Source organism: Ammospiza nelsoni, chromosome 4 (assembly GCF_027579445.1).
Source record: "Ammospiza nelsoni isolate bAmmNel1 chromosome 4, bAmmNel1.pri, whole genome shotgun sequence".
NCBI lineage: Eukaryota > Metazoa > Chordata > Aves > Passeriformes > Passerellidae > Ammospiza > Ammospiza nelsoni.
Window position 1 is genome coordinate 3,766,165 of NC_080636.1, and position 24,433 is coordinate 3,790,597.

Here is a 24,433-nt window from a genome sequence, read left to right on the forward strand (position 1 = left end):
TAGGTGTTAGCCCTGAGACATCTATTGATACCAAAATTGTTCCTTTTTGGTGGGGTACAAGCTAACTACATGCCAAAAATCATTAACCAGCCTCCAGTTTGGTCTAAAATACAAATCTAATGTAATGTTAGGCTTGTAAAACCAATATAATTGAAACATTTTTTGTTTCATAGATTCACAGAATGCCCTGGGCTGAAAGGGACTTTAAATTCCATCCAGTTCCACCCCTGCCATGGGCTGGGACACCTTCCACTAGCCCAGGTTGCTCCAAACCATGTCCAAACTGACATTTCCAGGGATGGGGCAGCTTTTATGGGGGCAGCAGGGTCTCACCATGCTCACAGTAAAGAATTTCCTCCTAAGAATAAACCTAAATTCTCCCTCTGACAGTTTAACAGCATTACAGTTCTTTCTTCTTCCCATTAAAGTTGTGGGTTTTTCTGGCAGGGAGTTTTTGGCTCTTTTTTTTTTTAACTACACCCCTAAAAGGTATTCTTCCTCCTTTTATGCCATTACCTCTTATAATATTTTTAAAATATCCACTTAGTTATTTTTAACTTTTTTAATAATGCTATTAAACCTGTCATTGCAGCACTTTTCTGCAAATCTGTGGAGGATGTGAGTGCTATAACACTAACCCCACATATGTTCACTGCACATAAGCCTACAACTCCACTGCCACTATAATATAATGATGAACAAACATTGTGGAGGGGTTTTCCATTTGTTTGGGGTTTATTTTCCCTCTCTTTATACACCTACCAGCTATTTCTTTTTTTTCATTGCCACAGCTCCAGTCACAAGGAGGCAGCAATAAATCTTTGCATCTACACAGGGGCTGGGAGGGAAGGTTGCTGACAGCCCTGTGATCCTCTTGCAGACAACAGCAATAAAAATTACTGGATTAAGCACTGTACAGAGATTTTAGACCCCCAAGACCTCCCTTTAGGCACCTACAAGTTAAGTACTATAGGAAACACCTGATTTCCAGGGCAGAATGAGGTACCTTGACTCCCTGTTTGGTACGTGGCAAGAATGAGATGCTCTAGAACATGTGAAAACACAAAAACACACATCCACTGTAAAAAAAAATCCAGACACTTATTTTATCAGGGAACTATCCAGATTTAGTCAACATTAACCAAGGAACCCTTATTCATTGCCTTAGCTCAGGCTCTACAGATTAGGATGAGTCCTGATTTAACAGAAGTCATTCAGATGTAGCTCAGTACCTGTCAGATCAGTAGTTCCCTAATTGCATTTCCCTTTGTTAAACAGCAGATTTTGTGACAAGAAAATATGTTGCAAAGGGGCTACAAAGCCTTCAAAACATTGCTAGTGCAGAAAAATGCCACACAATGTTATGGAGCAAATCACTGAGTTATATTTTTCTTTAAAAACACAAGCACTTTTCATATTCTCAGAGGGCAAGCCAAAATGAACATCATAATAATTTTATTAAATGTCCATTCCATGAGTATTCAAGGTTTCAATCATTATACTTTATACTCCTCGTGGTAGAATAAAGCTATTTCAATATCATCCCTGAAGACTTGTAATTATCACTGGTTGACTTTACAGTGTGTCTCTTCAGAAAGAGAAGGTACTATAAATATATATATATATATATATTTATATATGAACTACAGATTTTTCAAGACCATATATGTTCTTAAGGCTGTGCCTTCTCTGTAGGTCCTTTTCCCAATTTCAGTTCAGACTGACAATTAGGTCTAGAGCAGTCCTGGGCCAGGACCAGATTGTGAAGCACTGATTTGGCTTTTTACTTAATGGACATTCAGCTCAATTGTACTGTTAGTGAAGCTGAACTGAAATTTAATTCTTGCTGCTCATGCCTTTTGACAAAGTGCTGCAAACACCATTTCTAACATGCTCAATTGCCTTAATGAACCACTATAAAACAGCCCATTCCTCTGCCCGTCATCCAAACATTTCTGGGGCCATCACCGGTGTAAAGTTGACCAAAACTCCTGAAATAAGACCTCTAACATTTCTCCCAGTCTGTAACTTTTCCTGCCTCTCCTGGAGGTGCCAGAAGGAAACCTGGCTGTGTCAATAAGGTCACTTACTGTTGGAACCCAGGACATCCCTCTGGCTGTCCTGGATGCCTCGAGCCCCTGCCAGGGGGCTCAGAGACCCTGGCACAGAGTCCAACACCCCGGTGCCTTTGATTTTGATGCATAGAAAAAATTACCAACCTTATACGAAGAATTGCAAGGCACAAAAGTTTAAACAGAATGATGGTTAGTTTGTCACAAGGTGAAAAGTAGAATTTTGGAGTTTTTAGAATAGGGGCTCGAAGTCCCAAGATAAACAAATTTGGGTGTGTTTTGTCCTTCTCCCTCCTTCCTAGCCTCCATCTTCTAAGTGATGATGGCACTTTTGGATTAGTTTAAAGTAGGAATCCACTGTCTAACATAAGTGATAGGTATTGAGAGATTATTGTAAATTATATACATGTAGTTCTTAGTATAAAAAATAACACTGCCTCTGAAGGCAGAGTATCTCAATCCAACCTGCCAGACAAACCTTGGCAGGTCAGAGAAAAAAATATTCTAGATAACAGAAAAATAAAGAACATTGAATGTAGCTATGATGTTTTCTGAAAAATCCCTTTGCTAGGATTTTTTTCTTCTGAGAAGCCTCAGAGGCAAAGAAAAACAATAATGATCAGCTGCGGAATGCAACAGGTGCATCTTTGATTGGTCCATGTTGGTTGTTTCTAATTAATGGCCGATCACAGTCACTCTGAGAATCACAAACTTTTGTTATCATTCTTTTCTATTCCTTTCAGGCCTTCTGATGAAATCTTTTCTTCTATTCTTTTAGTATAGTTTTAATATTATGTACACATATCATAAAATAATAAACCAGCCTTCTGAAACATGGAATCAAGATTCTCGTCTCTTCCCTCACTCTGGGGGAAGAGGGAAGTGAACACCACCACACTTGAAAACCAAAACAAAAATAATCCCAACTCCTTCTTCAGTTACCAGGCTGGGGAAAAAAAACTCTCTGGCACATCTCAAGGTCAGCCAAAACCACAAGGACACCAAGCACTCACCTCCACCAGCTTGTTGGCGTGCTCACGGAAGACCTGAGCGTATTCCTTCACTTCCTTCTCGTTGCCGCTTTTGGCGGCCTCGATGAGAACCAGCAGAGGGACGTTGGTCTCCAGGAATGAGTCTGAGATGTGATCCATCACTGCCTTCCGGAGCTGGGACAAAGGACAGCACAGCAGTAAATAAATGACATTTATCAGCACACCCTCCTACTTTTCGTGTTGAAGCACTGATGTGCTTCGTCTCGCGGTGTTATGTGCGAATTTGGATTTTTTTGCTTTCTTTTCTTCAATATTTGCAGCAAGCAAAATTAAAAACTTGAGGGCCCAGGCTCTGCAAAGCCCTCCTGGGATTTGTGCTGACATACACCTAATCCTACTGGCCTGAATGGATCTGTACAGAATGATGGTGATAACTCATGTAAGACACAGCAAACTGATGAGAATTGAAAGCTCCACACTACTTGAAAAAACAGTTCAGCTCACTAAAAAGGCAAATATGGATTAAGGAGCTTAACTCCAAGCAACCATTAAAAAATATTAGCCTGAATATTTCTAAGCCTTCTCTAATTCCTCCAGTGAATAGTATTCCATGCAATAATTAATATTTTGTGTAGCAGATGCCTTGTGCTTTGTATTCCCATTTGAATAGCTCCAAAGTATAAACAGAAAACCTTTTTAGCATTTTCCAGGCAGATTAGAAAACATATTCCAATTTATTCTAAAGGAAGAAAGAAACACTTTACAAGTTACTGAAGATTTAACACCTGTTAGTCCATATAAACATTTATTTGAAGCAATATTACTGTAAGAATGATGTCACTAACTTCTTTTCCACCTTGCTAATGACCACTAATTAATGTCAAACTTCTCCAAAATTTGAAAGACTGCCAGAAAAATGACTGAAATCTTAAATAATTCTTCCTGGAAGCTTAATTGCTCTGCGGGATTGTGGATCAGAAACATCTTGATTATGTTTTCTGCAGCTTTTGGGTTGTTAAGAATGAAAAACTGTGGACTCCAACAGAAGCTGGGAGCTATTCAGCCTGGAGCCTTGGGTACCCATTAGTCTTCTTAAATCATGCATTTTTAGTTGGATGAAGCACCCAGAGAGGTAATTTTCTCTATTCTGAGCCCAGACAAGAAAGCCTTAGCTAGACAAGGTGCCATCAAAACACCCAATCACACTGAAAACTGGTCTATTGTCAGACACTGCAAATACACAATCCAAGATGCATTTGCTGTTTGATGACAGCAATTCTCAGCTCTATTTGAATAAGGAGAAAGCTAACTTTGAATATTTTTCTTTCATTCCCTGAGTGGTGCAGTAAAAACAAGCAAAGCAAAATAGCATATATGTGCTTGTAGGAGGTATTCATTTTATTTCCATCACAACTGAAGCAGTCAACGTATTAAGCAGTTCTCAATTCTCCTTAAAAATTAATTCTACTCAGATTCAACCTGGAAATTTTTTTTTTTCACTTTCAAAATGATTAAAGGCACTCAGAATAGCAAACTCAGTAACACATACAAACAGGGGGAGGAAAGAAGACAAAAAGAAGAAAAGAATCATCTATCAGAGACCTGCCAACAGTTTGGAAGCTGGTGTGTGTTTGCTACCACCTATTACATTTCCATCTTGTACTCTTTATTTTTTCTCCCATCAATCTGCTGCTCTCCACTTGCTGACTCTTATTTTATTCTTACATTAAAAGCTCTTTCAGACCATGCTTTGGGTCTATTTGCACAGCATCTCACACAATGGGACCCCAATCCATGAAGAGTTTTCATAGGTACCATCTCAATATAAATAACAATATTGTTCCAAATACATCAAAACATTGCAAGAAAAAAGAAGAAAATGTGTTCTGAGATGCTGAATGTCAGAGAATAGTGCAGGAGCACAGCACCCTGCATGCTATGGTTGATAGATTTCCAGTCAGTATTTATAAAAATTTTTTAACTTAAGAATTCAGAGACATGGTGGGATTCTTGGGGTTGCTGTGTGAAGGACAACCAGAAGTTGGATTCTGTAATCTTTGTGGGTCCCTTCCAACTCAGGATATTCTGTGATTCCCTATTAATTCAGTAGTTTCACCTACAGCCAGCATTAAGGGAGAAATATTGCCAGAAAAGGTGCATCATAAATTTGCATAATTCTCCTCTGCAGACATCCATTTCCCAGGGCTTGCTGGCAAACTCCAGATCAGATGCCTGATTTGTGTACCCACAGTTAGACTTTGATGCCCATTGTATCAAAAAAGGCCAAATGGTAGCACTTCCAAAGAAACACACCAAACTTTTAAAAATCCAAGGTGGCTTCCAGCTCATTCTCAGTGAAAGATCCCTAAAAATTTCCACTTGCTCAAGTTCAGGATGTGCCAGTGAAAACTAATGTCCACTGCACTAAAAAACCTTTACTTTAAATGCTAAATGAACACCAAACCTTTCCTGTTTGTGTCCTGCCATAAGGAGGGATCTGTTCCAAAGGCTTGTATTTATTCAGTGAACAAGAATTCAATTTTTAATCCAAGGTAATGTGCTGTTATGGATCAGGTTATAACAATATGCCCCATGGAATTGTAACAGCAGTCTCAGGATGTTCAAGTAAGCAGCTTATTTTCATCAGTGTCAAATATCTTCAGCTTACAACCACATACCAGAAATCAATAAAAAGGACAGCAAGAGCATCAGCTAACCAGCAATTTGGGGTTTACCATAGTAAATATACAGTAGAGCTCTTTCTGAATCAAAAGGAATTAATAAAATGGATATCTGGTTTCTAATGGTAACTGTGTGCTGTACTCTGAGGTTCATAACTGCAGCAGCTGAAAAAAAAAGAAACTGAATTCTGCCTGTCACAGGTTTAATAAATACAAAATTAATACATTCTATTTTTCTTGTGCTGTGTTAATCATAGATGTCAGAAGAATATTTCTGGCCCCTCTTGTAACCAGGCACTATAATTTCTTCAGGAATTTGTTATCTGAGTTTTAGGACGTCCTTGCATTGAAGTTGAAAGGTAGAGTTAACAGGTTTTCTGTACGTAGGAGACCACAAATTTTGCCATCCTTCACCACAAGCTGTAAAGAAGGACTTGACAAAATCATTTGTTAAATGTGACAGCAGTATGAAGGCAAGACATTCATCCTAGAGCTCAAATGGATACATGACAAGGTAATATTAATGGCACAAGACCCGACATTTAAAAGTACTGGCTCACCATTGCCAGTCTATTTGATCCAATTAGGGCTATTCATCAAGGCAAATAGCTGCTGGGAAAGCAATCCTGTGTGTTCCTGTGCATACTGCAACAAAGTGCAGCCCAAGTGATGCCCTGTGCACCCAGAGATTTCAGCTTCACCCAGGCAATGCCAGCTCAGAAGGGAAAGGGAGAAGCTGTGACTTGAATCTGAAAGCAGCAAAAGCCTGTCATGTTTTATTCCAAAACCAGCACCAGGGCTTTGCTCATGCACCTGTATTAACAAATGCCTCTGCAATGCCTTAATTTATGCTGAGTTCTGATGTAAATATTATGACACACACTATTACTTGTAAGACAACGCTTTAGGTTCTTTCCCCCCACAGGATTTTTAATTTAGAGATTAATTCAAAGCACAGATTCCACCACGTGAAACTTCATTTATTAGAGGAGGAAGCATGTTAAATTAAGGTCTTGCTTAATTCATTTTGTCAGAGAGAAAACTTTATTGATGTACATAAAGCTAACAGATAAATAAATTTGCCACACCAACAAAAAATATAGAAGGAAAACATCAAGACCTGGAAATATTTCTGAAAGCATGAATGGTGCACAGGCAGATTTTATGCCTTTCCAGTTCAGTCAATTCCATCAGTTTATGGTGCACAGTAAAGTTGCTGCTTTTGATAGCATCATGCTCTACTGTTCTAAGCACTGTTTAGGGCACTTTTATCATTGTCACTTCACAGCCATAATCGAGCTCAAAGAGGTTAAATGCCCACCAAAACGATGTTTACCATGGCTATATAACAATTTTAGAACCAAAATGTCTCAGTGCTACTTACAGTCTAGTAGAGAATTAAATGTCTAATCCTGCCACTGGAAGGTAAAGCCACAGCAGGAGATTAATGACTCCAACAGATTGTTAAACTTTATAAAGCCTGGCAGTGCAGAGCTGCCTGTAACAAAAGTTTACCAAGGAGCACCTTATTCACCATTTTCCATTTAATGGGTGTTGCAACCCAGCTCCAGTTTGCACCTGCAGAGAGCTCCCGAACAGGCATTAATTCAGTTGAAAGGGATGAAAATAAAGCCTTCTCCACTGCAGCTAAGGTGTGTCACCTCCAATATGCTGTGAAATTGAGTTCTGGAGAATATGGCAGTGACCATTAGAGGCTGCTGCAGTTTGGTGCTAAAGAGAAAAGTCTCAGTCAATTCTGCAGAGCGTGTCACAAAGGATGTGACCAAAGAATGGTAACTTGGGGCATGGGGACAGCAACACCACCAGCTCTGTCTTGGCAGATTAAACAGCAAAAAGACTGATATTTAGAATATGTATCACACTTGGATACTCAAATCACAGATCTGTGGAATAGATTAAAAAAGTAAGATTTGAGACAAAGATAAATCAGGAAGAAACACTGTTATAAAGACAGGTAATTCTTACTAGCATCATGAAATGGCCTGGATCTTAAAGACCATCCAGTTCCAACCTCTCTGCCATGGGCAGGGACACCTTCCACTGTCCCAGGCTGCTCCCAGCCCTGTCCAGCCTGGCCTTGGACATTCCAGGGATCCAGGGGCAGCCACAGCTTCTCTGGGCACCCTGAGCCAGGGCCTGCCCACCCTCACAGGAAACAATTTCTTCCTAAAATTTAATCTAATCTAATCTAATCTAATCTTATCCTGCTCTCTTTTCGTTTCAACTTTTTAATATATTTTCCATGTGTGTGCTTTCCTTTCTCCATAGAGAAGCTGCCATAATAAGGAAAAGATTTGGGGTGAATTTTCTAACAGAAAGCAAGTTGAAGTGACAATTTTTTGACCAAAAATTTGGAAGAGTATAAAAAGCACACACAACGAACATTCCTCCTAGTCATGGGCCACTACGAAGGATTCCTCAAAATGGTTCATGGCCCAAAGCATGGAAGGACCCAGTTACCAAGTGCTGAGGTACTTCATCCCCATTTATTTAAATTTGTTTCTTTGCTGGGGTTTTTTTGAGGGCCTAAGGTGGGTGGTTTATCAATTTTCATGACAGAAAAATTTTATAGTGCCTTTTCAAAAAAATATTTTTCAGCAAGGGCAAGCCTCAGGCTTGCTAGCAATATTAGTGCAGTTATATAAAAGTAGAGGAAAAAAAAATATGCTTGGGGGAATGATAACCACATACCCCCCAAACATGTGAGGATTATCAGGGTATGAACTCTGTCTTTCATGTCTGGATAGAACAACAAAGACCCAACTCTGATGGCAGTGCTGGGATTCTATTAAATATTTATTATTTCTAAAAATAAAGAATTATACAGTGGATTAACAGGTAGAGGACAGGACAGAGGTTCCCATCAAAAATGTGGGAAAATCAGAGATACAGGTAGGAACTGAGCAGACAGTGAAAAGCATTAGGGAAGTCAAAATAACCCAGAAGTGAAAAGACAGTGATTAACTTTTGCATTCTCTATGATCTGAGAGGGGAGAATTGTGATAAAGTGAATGTGGGAGGATGAAATTGCAGAACAGGACATTGCATGTAGGAACAAAGAAAGGGGAAAAAACCCCTATAGGTTATGCCAGAAGAGAAAAAAGGGATAAGACTTTAAAAAATAATCTTGTGAAAACTGAAGAGGACTGAAAAGTATCGAAAACATCACCAAAACTGCAAATCTAAAGGGTCTGATGTAAAAGAGGTGGGACAAAGAAGAGGGCAATGAGGAAGAATAGAGATAATGGATTAAAAATGCAAAGATTAAAGTAAAAACCACAATCTATTGTGTAGTTTCATTTACAAATCTCAGGCCCTGTTGAAATGATACTTAAATGAAGTAGAGCTTTGGAGCTTTATGGTTTTTTTAATCAAATACACTATATAAGTAAATAAAATGTCGGAAAAGCTGGTTTGGGGAGATTAAACAGCTATTTGGTCAAGATGGGAAGGAAATTTTCTACAAATACTCTTAATGAAGTTATCCACACTGTGAGCAGTCAGATCCAGGAAGCCTTACGGGTTTAATACGAGAAATGTCACACACGTCACACTTGCAGTCGCACCTAGCCCAGCTGGCATAGTAAATATTGCCTTCAGCGCCTCCAAGACCTGGAGACTGAGCCCAGTGGAAGCTGGTGACAGCTCTTGGGTAGACCTGTCTGTGCAAGTGCCAGACAATGGCTGAAACAAGATTAAAAATTGATTGTGTGCTGCAAAAATGGATTTCTCATCATCCTGTCCAAGAGTCACTCAAAATCACCAGTGGATCCTGCCCCATGGACAGAGATGATTGATATCTGATACTATCAATTATCACCCATGCCTTTCAAAAAGCCCTTCCAGCAGTGAGATCAGTCTGGGGTTTGTTCTTGGTTGGGTTTTTTTGTCTTTTTTCTCATTTCACTTATCCTTTGTTTTGTTCTCCTTTGCAGTAATTTTTACACAGTAAGAACTGCAAACAAACCTTTTGTATCTGGTTGCTTAATTACAAGTAGAACATAACAGTAAAGATATTTCATAACACTTAGAAACAGAGTTAGTGAACAAAATTAATGTCAATTAAGAAACAAATGCAATATTGAAATCCCACTTGGCAATTAAACTCCATGTACTTTGCCACTGCTCATAAGCCATTAGGAAGATGGAATTTGAGAAGTCTTTGGAAAAGAATTATGTTTTCCTCCATGTTTACAGTGCTCCCTACCTCATGCTACTGCACCAACATTTGCAGCTATTTTTATGAACCCAAACTTCTGTAAGTGCCTTTAGCAGATGTGACTACAGGTCATTCTTGAGATGATACTACAGAACAGTGAAAGCTTCTTTATGCAAAACTATTATCTACAGAAGTCTCTTGAAATACATTTCTGGTGGGTTTTTTTCTTTTTTTTTGGTCTAGCTCGTGGATATTTTTATTTATAATGTAGCAACATTACACACTTCCATTGAGCTTCTCCAACATTTACAGTGGTTTTTAATGAAATAGTATTTTAAAAACTCCACACTCATTCCTCTGCAGTGATTACAGAGGCAGGCATCTTCTAAACACAAAGATTTGATGGAATATCTGAGGTTTTATGAGGGCTCAGTATTTGAGGAATAATACACAAATTATGTCCAGTAATCTCTTCCAATGCAATAGAGCTGTCACTGAGTTCTGCCTCCTAATTCTTCTCAAGGCACTTTGAAAGGCCAACCCTCTGCTCACTTAAGGTGACTTCAGTTAAAAAAATAAAATAAAATAATAAAATCAGGTCCCTATTTCAAAAAGCAACAGCACCCATGGTTACTACATTGAAGCTTTTGCATGAAAAAAATAATCCATCATGAATATTATGTTGCAGCTCAAAATTTCCTTTGTTTGATGAAACTGTTACACACTGCAGCCTTACCCAAAACTGCCTGATATGGGCATGGTTTCCTGAAATATGGCACCATATGTGCATCAGTAAACATTATGTGTAGAGTAAATTAAACCAAGCCTTACAATTAGGCAGTAAGGAAATTACTGCAGACCTGAAAGAGTAAATCAGCAGTATTAAAGCACTCTCCATTTCCTCTGGAGCACTTCAGAGCACCATAAAAACCTCAATGTCACAGTGATAAACACCTAGAAGTGCATTTTGAGGGAGACAAAGACACCAAAATCCTTATTAATTGTAATTCAAATAACAGGGCATTTTCCTTAATTCTTTAGATCAGATTTTGGAAAATTTTACTAAAAGTCCTTTCCCGAAGTAAGTACACCAGTTATTCTACCAAATGGGAGCAGACAAAAAGTGGAAGTATTGATCAGCATGCCAGGGGCTCCCAGCTCTTTCAGACCATGTTGGTGACATTCAGAGTGTCCCAAATCCTGGGGCCATAAATTCACTGGAAGCTGTAGGAGCAGAGGACTTGGGGCATTGCTACCTCTGCCTTCTAAGCCAGCATCACCCCAGAGTTCAGCCTAACACCTTTGTGCCTAGAAAACAACTACAAATCTAGAAAAGTACTACAAACAATGCAGTGCACCGCTATTAAATGAATACAAGGCATAAACATGTAGCCCTGGCACAGAAATAAATCTGTATTAGCATTTAATACAGATTTGGGAAGCCAGCTTCCACATTTTCATATTCAAGAGCACTGGAGTCACTGCAGGTGAAAATCAAACCTATTGAGCAACAAGGGAAAGGTGCTGAGTTTCTCACAAGCAAGAGCTGATGCCACAGGTGGCCTTAGCTTCAAAGAGGTTTAGATTAATTTGTGGCTGACTCCCTTTAAAAAATGCCAGCATTTTGTCAAGATGCATTTTCATGCAACAGAATGGGGCAATCTCAGCATTAACACTGCACTTCCCCTTGGGAACAGCCAGAAACTCCCCCTTGGTAATACAGCACAGACTCCTGTGGATCATCTGGTTAAGTGTGACCTTGCTTCAACCCTGCCTTTGCAAAAGAAATCTTAATAAACATTCCTGCCAGACTAAATTCTGAAGTTACAGCCTCCTTGGATATTCTGCTGCTACTTCACACTTGCATGAAATTCTGCATTTTCAGAACACTGCAGCAACTCTTACAAACTCTCAGTGTTATGTGAGCTAGGGAAGGTCTGTGACTATTTAATTCTCCGTTTTCTTGCCTTATTTAAATTATACAGATATTGAATTTTTTTAAAAAAGCCCCCTTCAGGATTTATAACTTTACCCAATGTCCTTTTGTTTGCAACAAAGGGCACATCAGAGAAGGAGAACACAGTTCCCCAGCCCCCCAGAAATGCACTGATTGCTGCACCATGGGCTCTATGGACAGCTGGAAAGCCAAAGCACTCCTCACACAAACCCCCCTTTAGGGTTCTCAGTATGAAATCACATTGTTCATGGCTCCCTATGCATTAAAGAGCTTTTACAAGACACGTCCTGGAATCCCCAAATCACCCTCCAGAGATGAAATCTCCTGTGACTGTCAGGGAGGCTGAAGGAAAACCACTTCTTTATATCTCCAGCTGATTTCTATAACTGACATCAGCTGGTCAGAATGTTCAGGGTTCTCTCTTTCCTCTTCCCCCTGGCCCCTCAAGTACAAGTGTTTTATTTCTTTGGGTGTGCTCTTCATTGTCTTTGGGAAGCTGAAGGAAGTTTGTTGTATTTGTAACAAATTGTTGTTTTTGTGTATGTAAGTTTTAAACTTAATGTATACTAAGTTTGATTAGAATTGGGTTCCCATTTTCCACTAAAGTTTGGGTTTTTTTTTTTCTTTTTGAGCCATTATGCTTCCCTTGGGCTTGTATCTTGATATTCAGATACTGTGCACCTCCTAATGCTGGCACAACACAGAATACCTCAAGTGAGACACCTTCACCTTCAGAAGAAACTTTATTTTCTGAGCTTCAGATCATTCTTCTAAAACAGGACAGCATGTCTTGCTTATCCTCACAGGATTGCTATCCTCACAGTCAGTTAATCATGATTTAGAGCACCAAGATTTAATTTCTAGGTGCTGCTGGCCCTTCCTACAGTATTTAAAGTCATCTGGTCTGGGTGTGAGACAGCTTTGCTGCAATAACAGGATGATAAGATTTCTTCTCTTCTGTGTTTTCCTCAAAGCATTTATATTCTGTAAAGAGGCAACCTATGTATATCTTTGAGTAGAGAGATTTAATCCACAGACTGAAAACTTATATAAGTGTCTATCTATAATATAATTGACATTGTATGGGTTAGCTGTGATAAAATCTGTTCCAACAGAACACATTCTTTCAGTTTTAGGTGTCCCATCAGTCTAATTCCATGAGTTAATATTCATGCTTTTTATTCTGAGAGTCCTCCTAGAGTCTACACCAATTTTTGGCAGGCTTCAACGTGCTAAACTTTTTTTTTACCCTAAATAGCATTCATAAACAGTGATACAAGTTAATCTACGTGGAAGTGAGTAACAGAAAGAGCAAACTCAGACACTGCTGCTCAAGGAACAGAGAGAGATGATAAATAAGTCCAAGAACATGCTGAAGCCTGGGATCTAGTTCAAACTGAAGTAACCCATATTAAATAAAGGACAGAAAATTGCAAGTCCTTTCGGAGACTTGTAACCCATATTAAATAAAGGACAGAAAACTGCAAGTCCTTTCAGAGACCTATGAAATTGATAAAAGCTGAGTATGGTCAAGTATGGTTGTCCCCAAGGTCTTTGTTTTACCAAATTTGCACAAATAAATTACAGGAGGTATTTGTCTCATCAAACTTTAGGCTTTTTCAAGCTTGACTTGCAGCCTAATGCAGCTACTGAAACAGTTTATCAAGGATTTAGTGATCGCTGTGGGTGCCTTCAAACTCAGGATATTCTGGGACTAAAAGGTAATATAATAATTGCAGATTGAAGGGAGGAATGTTAGAGAATATGGCTGATAACAGGCTGATGAAAATCATGCCCAGAGTCCACCAAGTGTCTTACAAAGGAATTTGCAAGAGCCCATCTTAGCACAGGGGAATGTAAATGACTGATCAAATATAGATAAGGGTCATGTGAAGGAATGTACTTACTGCATTATACATAAAGAATTCATTAGAGGTGTAAAAAGGGCAAATATGACCTGGATTTTTTTTTTTTTTTTCATTTTGGCTTCTGCAGAGTGTGTGCCTGGTAGAAAGACAGCACAGCATGGTCACTATTAATATTAATTCATGCTTAAATGGCCAAACCTGATCCTGAGTACCTCAAAGTGTGTCCCCATTGCTAGGACACTGATAGTGGCTGTTGGGAAAAGCAAAGACTGAAAAGAAGCAATCAAAATCCTAACCCATCAAAAAGAGGGAAAACTCATCTCAACCAAATCAGAAATCTTGGAAAAACCTCTCTTAAAGCTATCAGCCTACCAAGGAGCTCTCATTAAATCAGCAGTAACAAGGACAAACCCCAGATTCACCCAAAATCTTTGTGGGAAATCATATAGAAAAACAAGCTCTGTGACACTGTGGAAATCACACCAAGGGTTTATTTATGAATAGCAACCTGCCATGGTTATACAACACCAATGTTAGTGCAGTACCAGATAGCACAGGAGAGCAGAACCATACTCTGGGCTTTACATTCTGGACTGGTGTTCTGATGGAATGATGCTCATCACAGAAAATCTGCCCTTTTTTTTTTTCAAACACATATTAATCAGTTGGCCAATTTTAAAACCATCTGACAGAGAGAAAATCTCTTTAAGATGGTGAATAGCTGGAGTTTGATGGAAAATTTTCTGGGTAGGAGAAGAGTGATCCAAATCAGTGTACTGGGGAGTAAATTTGTTTTGTGAAGTCAGAAGCTGGCTGGCTGTGCAAACCCAGGGCACACAGGGAATATTTCTGTGTCTGCTCTGGGGTGCCCTGACCCCCAGGGCAGCACTGACTCTGACCCTCATCCATGGAGAAAGTTTCCCAGACCTCAAGCTAGACTGGAATCCACAAAAGTGTGAAATAGGTTATAGAGAGCCGTGCAGGTGTGTCACTGGGTGAGAAATTGAGGGTTTGGGATTTTTAGTGTGCTGTGGATGGCAGCAAGATGGAGGGCATAGGGTGTCATCCTGGGTTTCTTCTCCATGATTCTTCTTCCTCCTTCTCCATGGGTTTGGGTGGCATTTTGTAATTGGGCAGAAAAGTCTGCACTGTGGGCTCTGCGGGATCAGTTATTGGGTTAAAAGGGAAATAATCCAGGTGTCAGTTCTTAATTGGATAGTTTAGTCATAAAAGCCATTGGAACAAGAGATTGTTGGCCATTTTGTGCCTTCTGATGAAAAGCTGCAGAACTCACAGCAGTGAGACTGTTTCACTGATCAGAAATAATAAACACCTGAGTCCCAACATGAATTACAGTCTCAAGTGCCTTCAATCCACATGCAGAGAAACCAACACCTGGGACCCCCAGAGCTGGCCAGAGTGCCCACACAGGCACCAGCTGGGCAGGAGCCACAGGCAGCCCATCACTCTCTGCATTTCACCTGGAGTCACAAATCAGCCTCAGATGAGGAGGAATGATGAGCAGGGAGAATGATGGGGGTGAGAAAATGAGAGGAAACATGAGAATCGAGGACCTGAGATTATTGCTGTAGAAAGCCCTAAACAGAGACAGTACAATGCTAGAGAAAGCAGAATTTCATTAATTCAGGTGTTCACTATTTTGGTTTTCAGTCCTATGTCTACACAGCATGGATTCCTCAGAGGTTTGTAGGATGCTGTCTGGAAAGAGACAATCTGAGAAGAGTACATTTTGATAAAAAGAAGTGCTAAAGTGGAACATTTTGCCTCAGACAGTGGTGTGAAGAATTCTTTTTTCCATATTCAAAATCACCACCTTAGCTATTACCAGTATGTAGCTACTAAAAGAATGTTGGTATTTCTCTGCTTTTTGTGCCCCTGTCCAAAACCTTAAACTGCATTTTACCCAACAACACACAAAGGCCACAAAACTATAATCAGGTGGCAAAAAAACCTGCATTTTTGATACTGCACACAGAAGCTTAGATATCTAAAAATAAGATTAATTTCTATTAGGCATCCATTCCATTAAAGTGAAAGCTCAGGATGTCAGTCTAAATGTTCAAAAGTATTTATCAAAATGCAACTGGTAATGCAGATATTTCAGAACTTTCTACTGCACAGTTCCTATTAATATATATGTTTAAATGAAGTTTTGTTGCCTAAAATTGCAAGGAGAAGCAGAAATCCAACATTAAAAAAATACATTACTTTTTGTTTTTTAAGTTTTTCTACTTTCAGATGAAATATGAAAATTTAAAACTTAGCAAAATTCTTTGAAACAAAGGAAAATCTCCTTGGCCACTGTAAAAATGAGGGTTTAATTTTTAATATTTATTTAAAGGTAAATATTTGTATTTGCAATGCTAGGCTAAAAATAAATTAATAATTTTCAAAATTAAAATGGGAAGCTACTGGAAAAAATCCACACTAGGCTTTTCAAAGCTCTCAGGCTTCTTTAAAAAAAAAAATTAAAAAATAAATTTCTGGATAATTTCTGGACATTTTCCAGTTTTTAAGAAAATGATAATTTTCTGCGTAGAATTTTTTTCATGCAGTATTTCTAAGCAGCTTTAGTAATAACATAAACCTGTCTGTCAGAGTTGGATGAATCCTCCTTAACAGCTGTATGAGAGTATAATTTCCAGTGGTGGTGAAAAAGAAATCTTATTTCTGTCCAATTCCTTCCACTTGGAGGCACAGGAAACCTTGAATGGGCAAAAATGGAATAATCCAGGCTGTAATGGCAGCACAGATGGGTGGTATTTAAGGCAAAACAAATTATTTTGGTTCTTCCACCATGAGTTCTGAGCTGTGCTCCCAGGGCTGTCACCAAACCCTCTGGTGTGTCCTTCCTGCCTCTCTCAGTGTCACCCCAGAGCTGCAAGGTTTGAATTTCAGGTGTGCCTGCTGCTTTGGGGTTACCTGTGGCATTTGAACTCTTGGGTTGGTGTTTCTCTTTCCTCCTATGCAGGAAAAACTAACAAAAGGATTGGAAAAAGAAGTGGAATTGCAAAAGGATTCCAAAAGAACTGGAATCAACCAGCACCTGCTGCTGGCCTGGTTTGCTGTACCACCTGCCTTTGTTACCTTTTGGGTTTTGTCTCATTTTTTTAACTACAGGCTTGCATACCAGTGGGAAAAAGAGATCCCTAATCTTGCCAACAGGCACAACTTTTTATCAGATCCAGTTCTTTCTTCAGCTTGTTCAAATGAAAGGCTGATTCAGCCTGAAGAAGAGAAGGCTTCAGATCTTCTAGCACCTTCCATTGCCTAAAGGTGCTACAAGAGAGCTGGACTTGTGGAAAGGGCATGGAGTGACAGGACTTTGACATTTGTAAATGGCTTTACACTCCCAGAGGGCACTGTTACAGAATCACAGAAATTTCAGGGTTGGAAGGGTCCTCTGGAGATGATCCAGTCCAACCCCCTGTCAAGGCAGTGTCACATGGAGCAGGTGACACTGGAATGTGTCCAGGTGGGTTTGGAATGTGTCCAGAGAGGGAGACTCCAGGGCCTCCCTGGGCAGCTGTTCCAGTGCTCTGCCACCCTCAGCATAAAGAAATTCTTCCTCACGTTGAGGTGAAGCTTCTCGTGTTTTAGTTTATGGCCTTTAATCCTTGTTCTGTCATTGGGCACTACTAAAACAAGTCTGGCACCATCCTGTGATACCTGCCTCAGAAATATTTATATGGATTGATGAGATCCTTCTAATTCTCTTTTCCAGACTAAACAAGTTCAACTTCTAGGGTATCTCCTCATAAGGGGGATGCTCCAGACCCTTCATCATCTTTGTGGCCTCTGCTAGACCTTCTCCAGTAGCTCCTTGTTTAAATTGCACTGAAGAGCCTGGGTTAGATTTTAGGAAGAAATTCTATCCTGAGAGGGTGGGCAGGCCCTGGCACAGGGTGCCCAGAGCAGCTGGGGCTGCCCCTGGATCCCTGGAAGTGTCCAAGGCCAGGCTGGATGGGCTTGGAACAACCTGGGACAGTGGGAGGCGTCCCTGCTGGATAGGGATGGGTTTTAGGGTCCCTTCCAACCAAACCAGGCTGTGATTTCATGAAAATCCAGTAAGGAATGGCAGCAGGAAGCCATGTGTTGTAGTGTGTTCGTTAAGTTCATTTAATTCCTCCCCCATTTTATGTATCTGCTCCCCCCATTTTGTGTAAAATGGTTCTGCCCTCCCCAGTTTTCCCGCCACAGCTCTCCTGACAGTTATGTTACTATGGTTACCCCTGCCCCCTTCAGTTGTCAGTCGCTCAAGTTATGTAACTTCCCCTCCCTTATTTTACCATATAAGTAAGCTTTTCCTCCTCCCTGGGCTCAGTCAATCACCCCCCATTCCTCCCAGCTTTTGAGAACCTTCTTCTCTTTGGGGGATGTAATTGGCTGTGGTCCTGGGGCTCCTCTCTAACTGTGTTTATTGGATATGTTTGCATGTCAGTTATGTTGCGCATCTCCCTATATGTTTTCCTATTTGCTAGCGGGGTTTCCCTCCTTTCTCCGCCCCTTGCCTTTAAAACCTCGCCTCTCCCCTTGCCCGAGGCCATTTTGCTGGTCGGTGCCCTCCCTCCGTTGGTAGCTGCCATCCTTCAATAAACCAACGTTAACCCCCAGCAAGTGGTCACTCCCTTTCCTCGTCTCGTCCAGCGCGTATAATCCAGTCCGCGATTCGGCCCAGCCCGAGGCCACGACGCCAAGGGGGGCTGATCTCAGATGCAGCGGAGGCGTCGGCCGTTTCCCCTCTAGCTAGCCGGACTTTGAGCCGCATACGCGTTCGCGCAGCCATGGGCTGGTGAGGTGTATCTGCTTCCAAGAACCTGCTCAGTCTGACTCAGCTTGATGTTCTTACTGGCAGTTTATAGTAAGACATATAATTAAATCTCTGTAATAGTTTCCCAATTCCCAGGAGAGTTTAAATGATAAGTTTAAAAGATGTAATTCCATCAGAAAAAGAAATATTGAAGTGACTGTGAATTGTGAGGAGGAATTTTAGCACTGTGTGTTCCATCCACAATCATTACCCATGTCTGCATGTTATGCAGATAATGAAATCAAATCTCCCAGATAAAGACCTAAGTGACCTGAGGAGAAAATGAAAAATCAGTCTTAGATGGGTGAATACTGAAGATGTGCAAGGGAGCCTGACTACGAATTGGAAAAAAAAACCAAAAAACTATTTATCTATATTTGTATTTTTCATCATCAAAACACCTCTTGTAGGTTATTGTAGCCATGATATTTTCTGAAAAATCCTTTCCTTAGGATTTTTTCTCGTGAGAAGCTGAGAGGCCTCAGGAACAAAATGTAAACAATGGTTATCTGCTGCTGTGGAATGCAACAGATAGATCTGTGATTGGTCTCATGTGGTTGTTTCCAATTAATGGCCAATCACAGTCAGCTGGCTCGGACTCTCTGTGCAAGACACAAGCCTGTGTTATCATTCCTTCTTTTTCTATTCTTAGCCAGCCTTGTGATGAAATCTTTTGTTCTATTCTTTTAGTACAGTTTTAATATATCTCATAAAAAAATAAATCAAGCCTTCTGAAACATGGAGTCAGATCCTCGTCTCTTCCCTCATCCTAACCCTGTGAACATGGTCACATGTTATCTAGTTTTATGGGTTAACTTTAAACATCCAAAGTCTGAAAAGCAAGGTTTAAAAGGGATTAATTAAGACAAAAGGCACGATGATATTCAAAGTTGGTTGTCTCTGCAATGATTTTGCCCAGAATAGAAAGACTGAAACAGTGGGACACTGTAATCTCCACTGCAGCTCATGTCTTCTCAATCTTCAGGCCTCTCTCCTCAGCCATCAAACCAAGCCCTCAGTGACACCCTCACATCCTGGAATTTAGCAGGGAGTGCACAGGCAGGTCTGGGCAGCCACACTCAGGTACTCTGGTTATTATATTCATGTGATGAAGCAGAGCATTGATCATGATTCACAGTCAGGATGCACATTGTTGAAAGCAGGCTCTATCTTCCTCTATGTTTGTGCAAAAGCCAGCACAATTATGATTTAATCTTGATTAGTTTACTAGCAACTGCCACAATTTAATAAACATTATACCTACGTGATTAACTTCCATAAATATCAGAAACTGCACTAAAAGCTTCATCTCCAAGCAGGAAAATACAATATCTGTGCTTCACTTTACCCACATCCAGAATTCCAACCTCTCTGAGGCTGAACATTCCATGAGGGCGAATACACATGAGAAGCACACAGCTTATTAAGACAGGTGCCATTTTTATATCACGTTTCAGAGTAAATTTGGCTTTAGGGATGAGTAATTCAGGCAACTGCTGAGAGCCTCACACAGAACTCACTCATGTGTTAGTCTGCTACTTCCTTGAAGCAGTGAGAACAGAGGTGGGAGGCAACACATGGTCCCAGCTCCACTGCAGAGCTGAGGATCCCACAAATTTGGAGGTCAGAACAGCAGAGATCTCTCTTCTGTCATTAGCTGAGCAGCAGATGTGATGCCAGGCTCTATATAGGAGACTCGGTGATTCATATTGTCTCCGGGTCCACTGCAATGGGTTTATTTGGGAAAATAAGCTCTGACAAGATGGTCTTCAAACACGTCTGCTAAAGGTTAGGAAGGAAGAGCTGAAATGAGCTGAGTTTCAGCAGTGCAGAGCACTGATTTCAAAATTCCTACAGGGGCCACTCTCTCCAAAATTATCATGCTGCAAATAGGTACCTGAAGATACATTTAAATCTTCACTTGGTTTGGCAGTTTTCTGGATTTGGGATTATTTTCACAGAGGCCAGGTAGAATTTTCATCATCATCATTATTATTATTAAATTTTTACAAAAAAAAAGCAGAACTGGCATCATCTCAAAAGGAGAAAAAAGACCTAAGAAGAGGCAATCTGTCCTGGCTCAACTTGAAGGTGTAAAGAGAAACCTCTCCCTTTTGGTTGCCAATCTCCTTTCACTTCTTTTCCATCTCAAGCTCTTTGAATTAACCTTTCTTTCTTATCACAAAACACAATGATAAATGTAAGAGAAGAAAGCCAAAATGTATGGTTTAAACTAGGTTTTGCAGTTATTCATAAAATCATTGGATGGTTTGGGCTAGACGGGGCATTTAAAGGTCACCTGGGTTATTTCCCTGTGCCAGGGGCAGGGCCATCCTCAATGAGACCAGGCTGCTCAGACCCATCCAATCTGGCCTTGAGTGTTTACAGGGATGGGACATCACCTCTCTGGAAAAATTGTTATTTATTATGACTTTCTGTATATTCACAGGATCTTTATTTAATACAGAACCTTGGAAGTTCTCTTTGAATATATTTTACTCTTACAATTTTTCATATTCTGCTCATCTTTCCTGTTACTCTAGTGAGAGTATTCAAATAAAACACAAAAAAGCACATATGCCAGTGTTTTTATGACTGGGGTTTTGAGCTGCCAAGGCAGGGAAGGTCTGGACAATCTGCCTCCCCTCCCACATGGAAAGACCATTGGGGGTGGCACTTGGAATGCATTTCCTTCTCCCTTTTTTTTTGTCATGGGAAATGTTGCTACTTTCCTTAAAGTCATGTGCAATGTAGGGCCATATTTAAATGAGGACACCAATTCTTTACACCTCCTCATGTGGCGAAACCACTCTGAAGTTGGAAAGCAATGATTTCCTTGGAAAAATCACGAAATATTATCAAAAGCAGGGCTCACCTGTCTCCGAAGGTCTCGTGTTTTCTTGGTCATCTTGTCAATGGCAATGTTGAGAGGGTCTCCCTTCTCCTTCCTTCCAGTCTGTTAAAAACACAAAATTTTAGAGTTAGAGAAAAATCCCCCAGGCAATATAAACTTAAAAAAAAATGATAAGGATTCATCAAAGGAAATTATTGCAGCTGTTTTGTTTGCTACCATCAAGTTGTTATTTCCAAAGAAATGTTTTTAACACGTTTATGTGCAGGAGGCACAGATGATTATTTTAGAACAATCCTAAAGTGATAAGAACAAAGATTAAGGTGACTCACCAGAGAGTTCAGAACTTTTCCACCAATAAATTATGTGCATATATTATAGCTAATACTCAAAAAAATCTGGCAAGACCTTTCACTATAAAATGAATATTAAGAGTTGCTAATCTCCATCCTGCCAAGCACTGGGAATGTTAAACATGATAATAAGCAGCAACACAGCTTGAGGACAGAAGGAAAATGGTCCCTACGCCTGTAACAGGAATCATATTGGCAGACATTAGGTTCAGTATAAAGAAGAATTCCACTTAAAACACTTTCCTGCAGGAAGTCTCAAAGCAAAACTCCTCACCAAGATTAAAAAGGGGGAAAAAAGCCTTTTGTGTCTCATAAGCAATGGGGGAAAAATATGGCTTGCAGGTTCAATGGCACAAAAAGCATTAAGTGACTTTGTTAGCTGTATTACCTTTCTCTTAAGAGAAAACTACTTCTCTAAAGATTTGTCACATCTTTTGCACATTGAACTCAGTTTGAAAGCTTTTCATCAAGAATCAAAATGATCTTCCATTCTTTCTGGCACTACTCTTTTCCTTCCCGAGGCTGTTTTCAAATGCTTCTATTTAGAATTGTTCTTGCATATGATTAAGGGCGATTTTCTCCCTCCAGCTGAGCCTAATAGCACACGTTTCTGGGAGCTATTGAGAAGTCACTTTTGGGGTGGGATGGGGATTAAAGACAACCTTTCAATGATACCCTCTCACATGTACAGCACAGTTATCAGCCCTACATTGGCAAGGGGCCTCTGTTCCAGTCTTTGCTTTAGGCATTCAATCCAGGGAACGCCTGCTTTCTGTTACTGCCTGTAATTCTAATTATGACACGAGGCCAAAGCTTTTATGATCATTTAAAAATCTGTAAAAACCATCCCCTTCCTTTTATTTAGAAATTCAAACATAACAATATCAAGTGCCACCAGAATTTAATACAAAACATAAATTTACCTCTTAGCTTTCTAAAAAGGATCCATTACAAACTCTGGAATTAATCACACAAATTGACACCAGAAAACAGGGAGAGAAAGCATTTGCTATCACATCTGTGTCACCCACTGATATTTTTATCTCACTTTTCTTGTGTTCATCCTTTGACTGAGTTCTTCTGGTCCCCAGCTGAAGAACCTCATCTCTTTAGCCTGAGCAATGCCAGCACAGGCTTTTGGCTTTAGATGTCCCAAACTCAGTCCCTGGTATTTTGTTCAAGATAGCAGGTGTCATATGTGCACACAATTGAGCCTGTTTTTCAAGCTGAAGTTTCACAATAAAGCTGAGGCAGAAAAGTTTGGTTCAGGAAGCCTCTCCTGATGCTGGAATGGGCCAGCAGGGACTGCCAGATGAGCCAGCCTCAGCCAGGGTCTGGTTTGTGAGACTACAGAGTTACAGTCTAAGAAAACTTAGAAAAAAAAGAAAATTACTCCAGCTGTGTGCTGTGCAGTGCTGAACCAAGTTTCCTTGGTGACATTCATGTTCTGGGATGCTCTATTTTCCCAGTCAAATAATTCAATTTATCCAATATTCGTTAAATTATTCTCTTCCTTCTCATTGTTTAAGCTTTAATGGACCGGCTTAGAAAGATCCATAACCACAGAAGACGTGTTAAGATTTGTTTATTTTTTTTTTTTTTAGGGCAAAGATGTGCCTGTGTTTGGCACTTTTTCTTACCTTATTTTAAATAAAATCAGGGAATAATTTGGTAAACAGGCCAAAATTCCTGTGAGATTAGCCCAATAAGAACTAACACCAAGACACTTAAGTCTACACAGGGATGGTATTTTAAAACAAGTGGTTCACAATTCCCCTTCACTGACCTCATGCAGGGCACATATATTTTGTATTCACCACCAACATGGTGAGGTCAAGGAATTAATGCTTGGCACCCACTTAGGGGGTCAGAAAGTTGTCCTTGAGCAGGAGCTTGGGAATCCTTCCAGGGTAGTCAGCTATGGGATACAGCGACACTAAATAAATTAAGCGTTTGATAAACTGCACCATTTAGAGGAAAAGACTCCTGGGTATTGGAAAAAAAAGGAGAAATTTTGAGATGGACCTCAAAGCTGGTAATTTCATTCCTAATCTGGGTGTTTTGTATGTCTCATAGGTGGGAATGAGAGCAAGCCCATGGCAGCCTAAATCCAGCACCCCTCCTAAAGCTCCCTTCAAATTTATCTGATAACTTTTCATCTCCAGTTTTAAATAAAGAGTGTTTATATAAACAGTGGCCCTTAAGGTCCATCCTATTGTGAAACACAAAACAACTGGGAACCCTTCTGTGACCCTTAGGCCACACAACACAAACTGTCCACATCCATCTGGCCAGTCCCTTGTCCCTGCAAAGCAGAGCAAAGCTTGTTCCACATTTCTGTGTGCAAATGCCCAAATTGTGCCTCAATGCTGCCTGAGATGCTAAATGGGATGTGCTGGAAAACTAAACCAAAACAAGAGATCCAGCTGAGCTCTCTCAACGGCAGTATTTTATAAACTCACACAAATATGGCTGAAATCTCCCATTCTGTACCATTTTTACTTATGCAGGGATTTTAACTGACCTTCACCTGTTACTTATAAAATGGCCTTTTAGTCTGTATACAAACTCCCTTCTTCAGCATATGATTTCAAAGAAATTTGTTTAGTAAATCACATTACTGAAAAATAACTAGCATGGCATGTGAT

At 40.1% G+C, this 24,433-nt stretch overlaps 1 protein-coding gene across 5 annotated transcripts in view; it reads right to left on the minus strand.

The window, feature by feature from the left end:
* Nucleotides 1-24,433, minus strand: part of CTNNA2 (catenin alpha 2) — a 484,474-nt gene that overhangs the window by 98,797 nt on the left and 361,244 nt on the right. For 3 of the 5 annotated variants that reach the window (XM_059470196.1, XM_059470197.1, XM_059470199.1), the window contains 2 exons: nt 21,457-21,537; nt 3,086-3,238 (listed from right to left, as the gene is read on the minus strand). In XM_059470196.1, coding sequence (XP_059326179.1) covers nt 3,086-3,238; nt 21,457-21,537 — 234 coding nt within the window. Of the gene's footprint in view, nt 1-3,085; nt 3,239-19,848; nt 20,364-21,456; nt 21,538-24,433 lie in introns of those variants that run through there. The other 2 variants (XM_059470201.1, XM_059470200.1) reach the window with 2 other exon arrangements.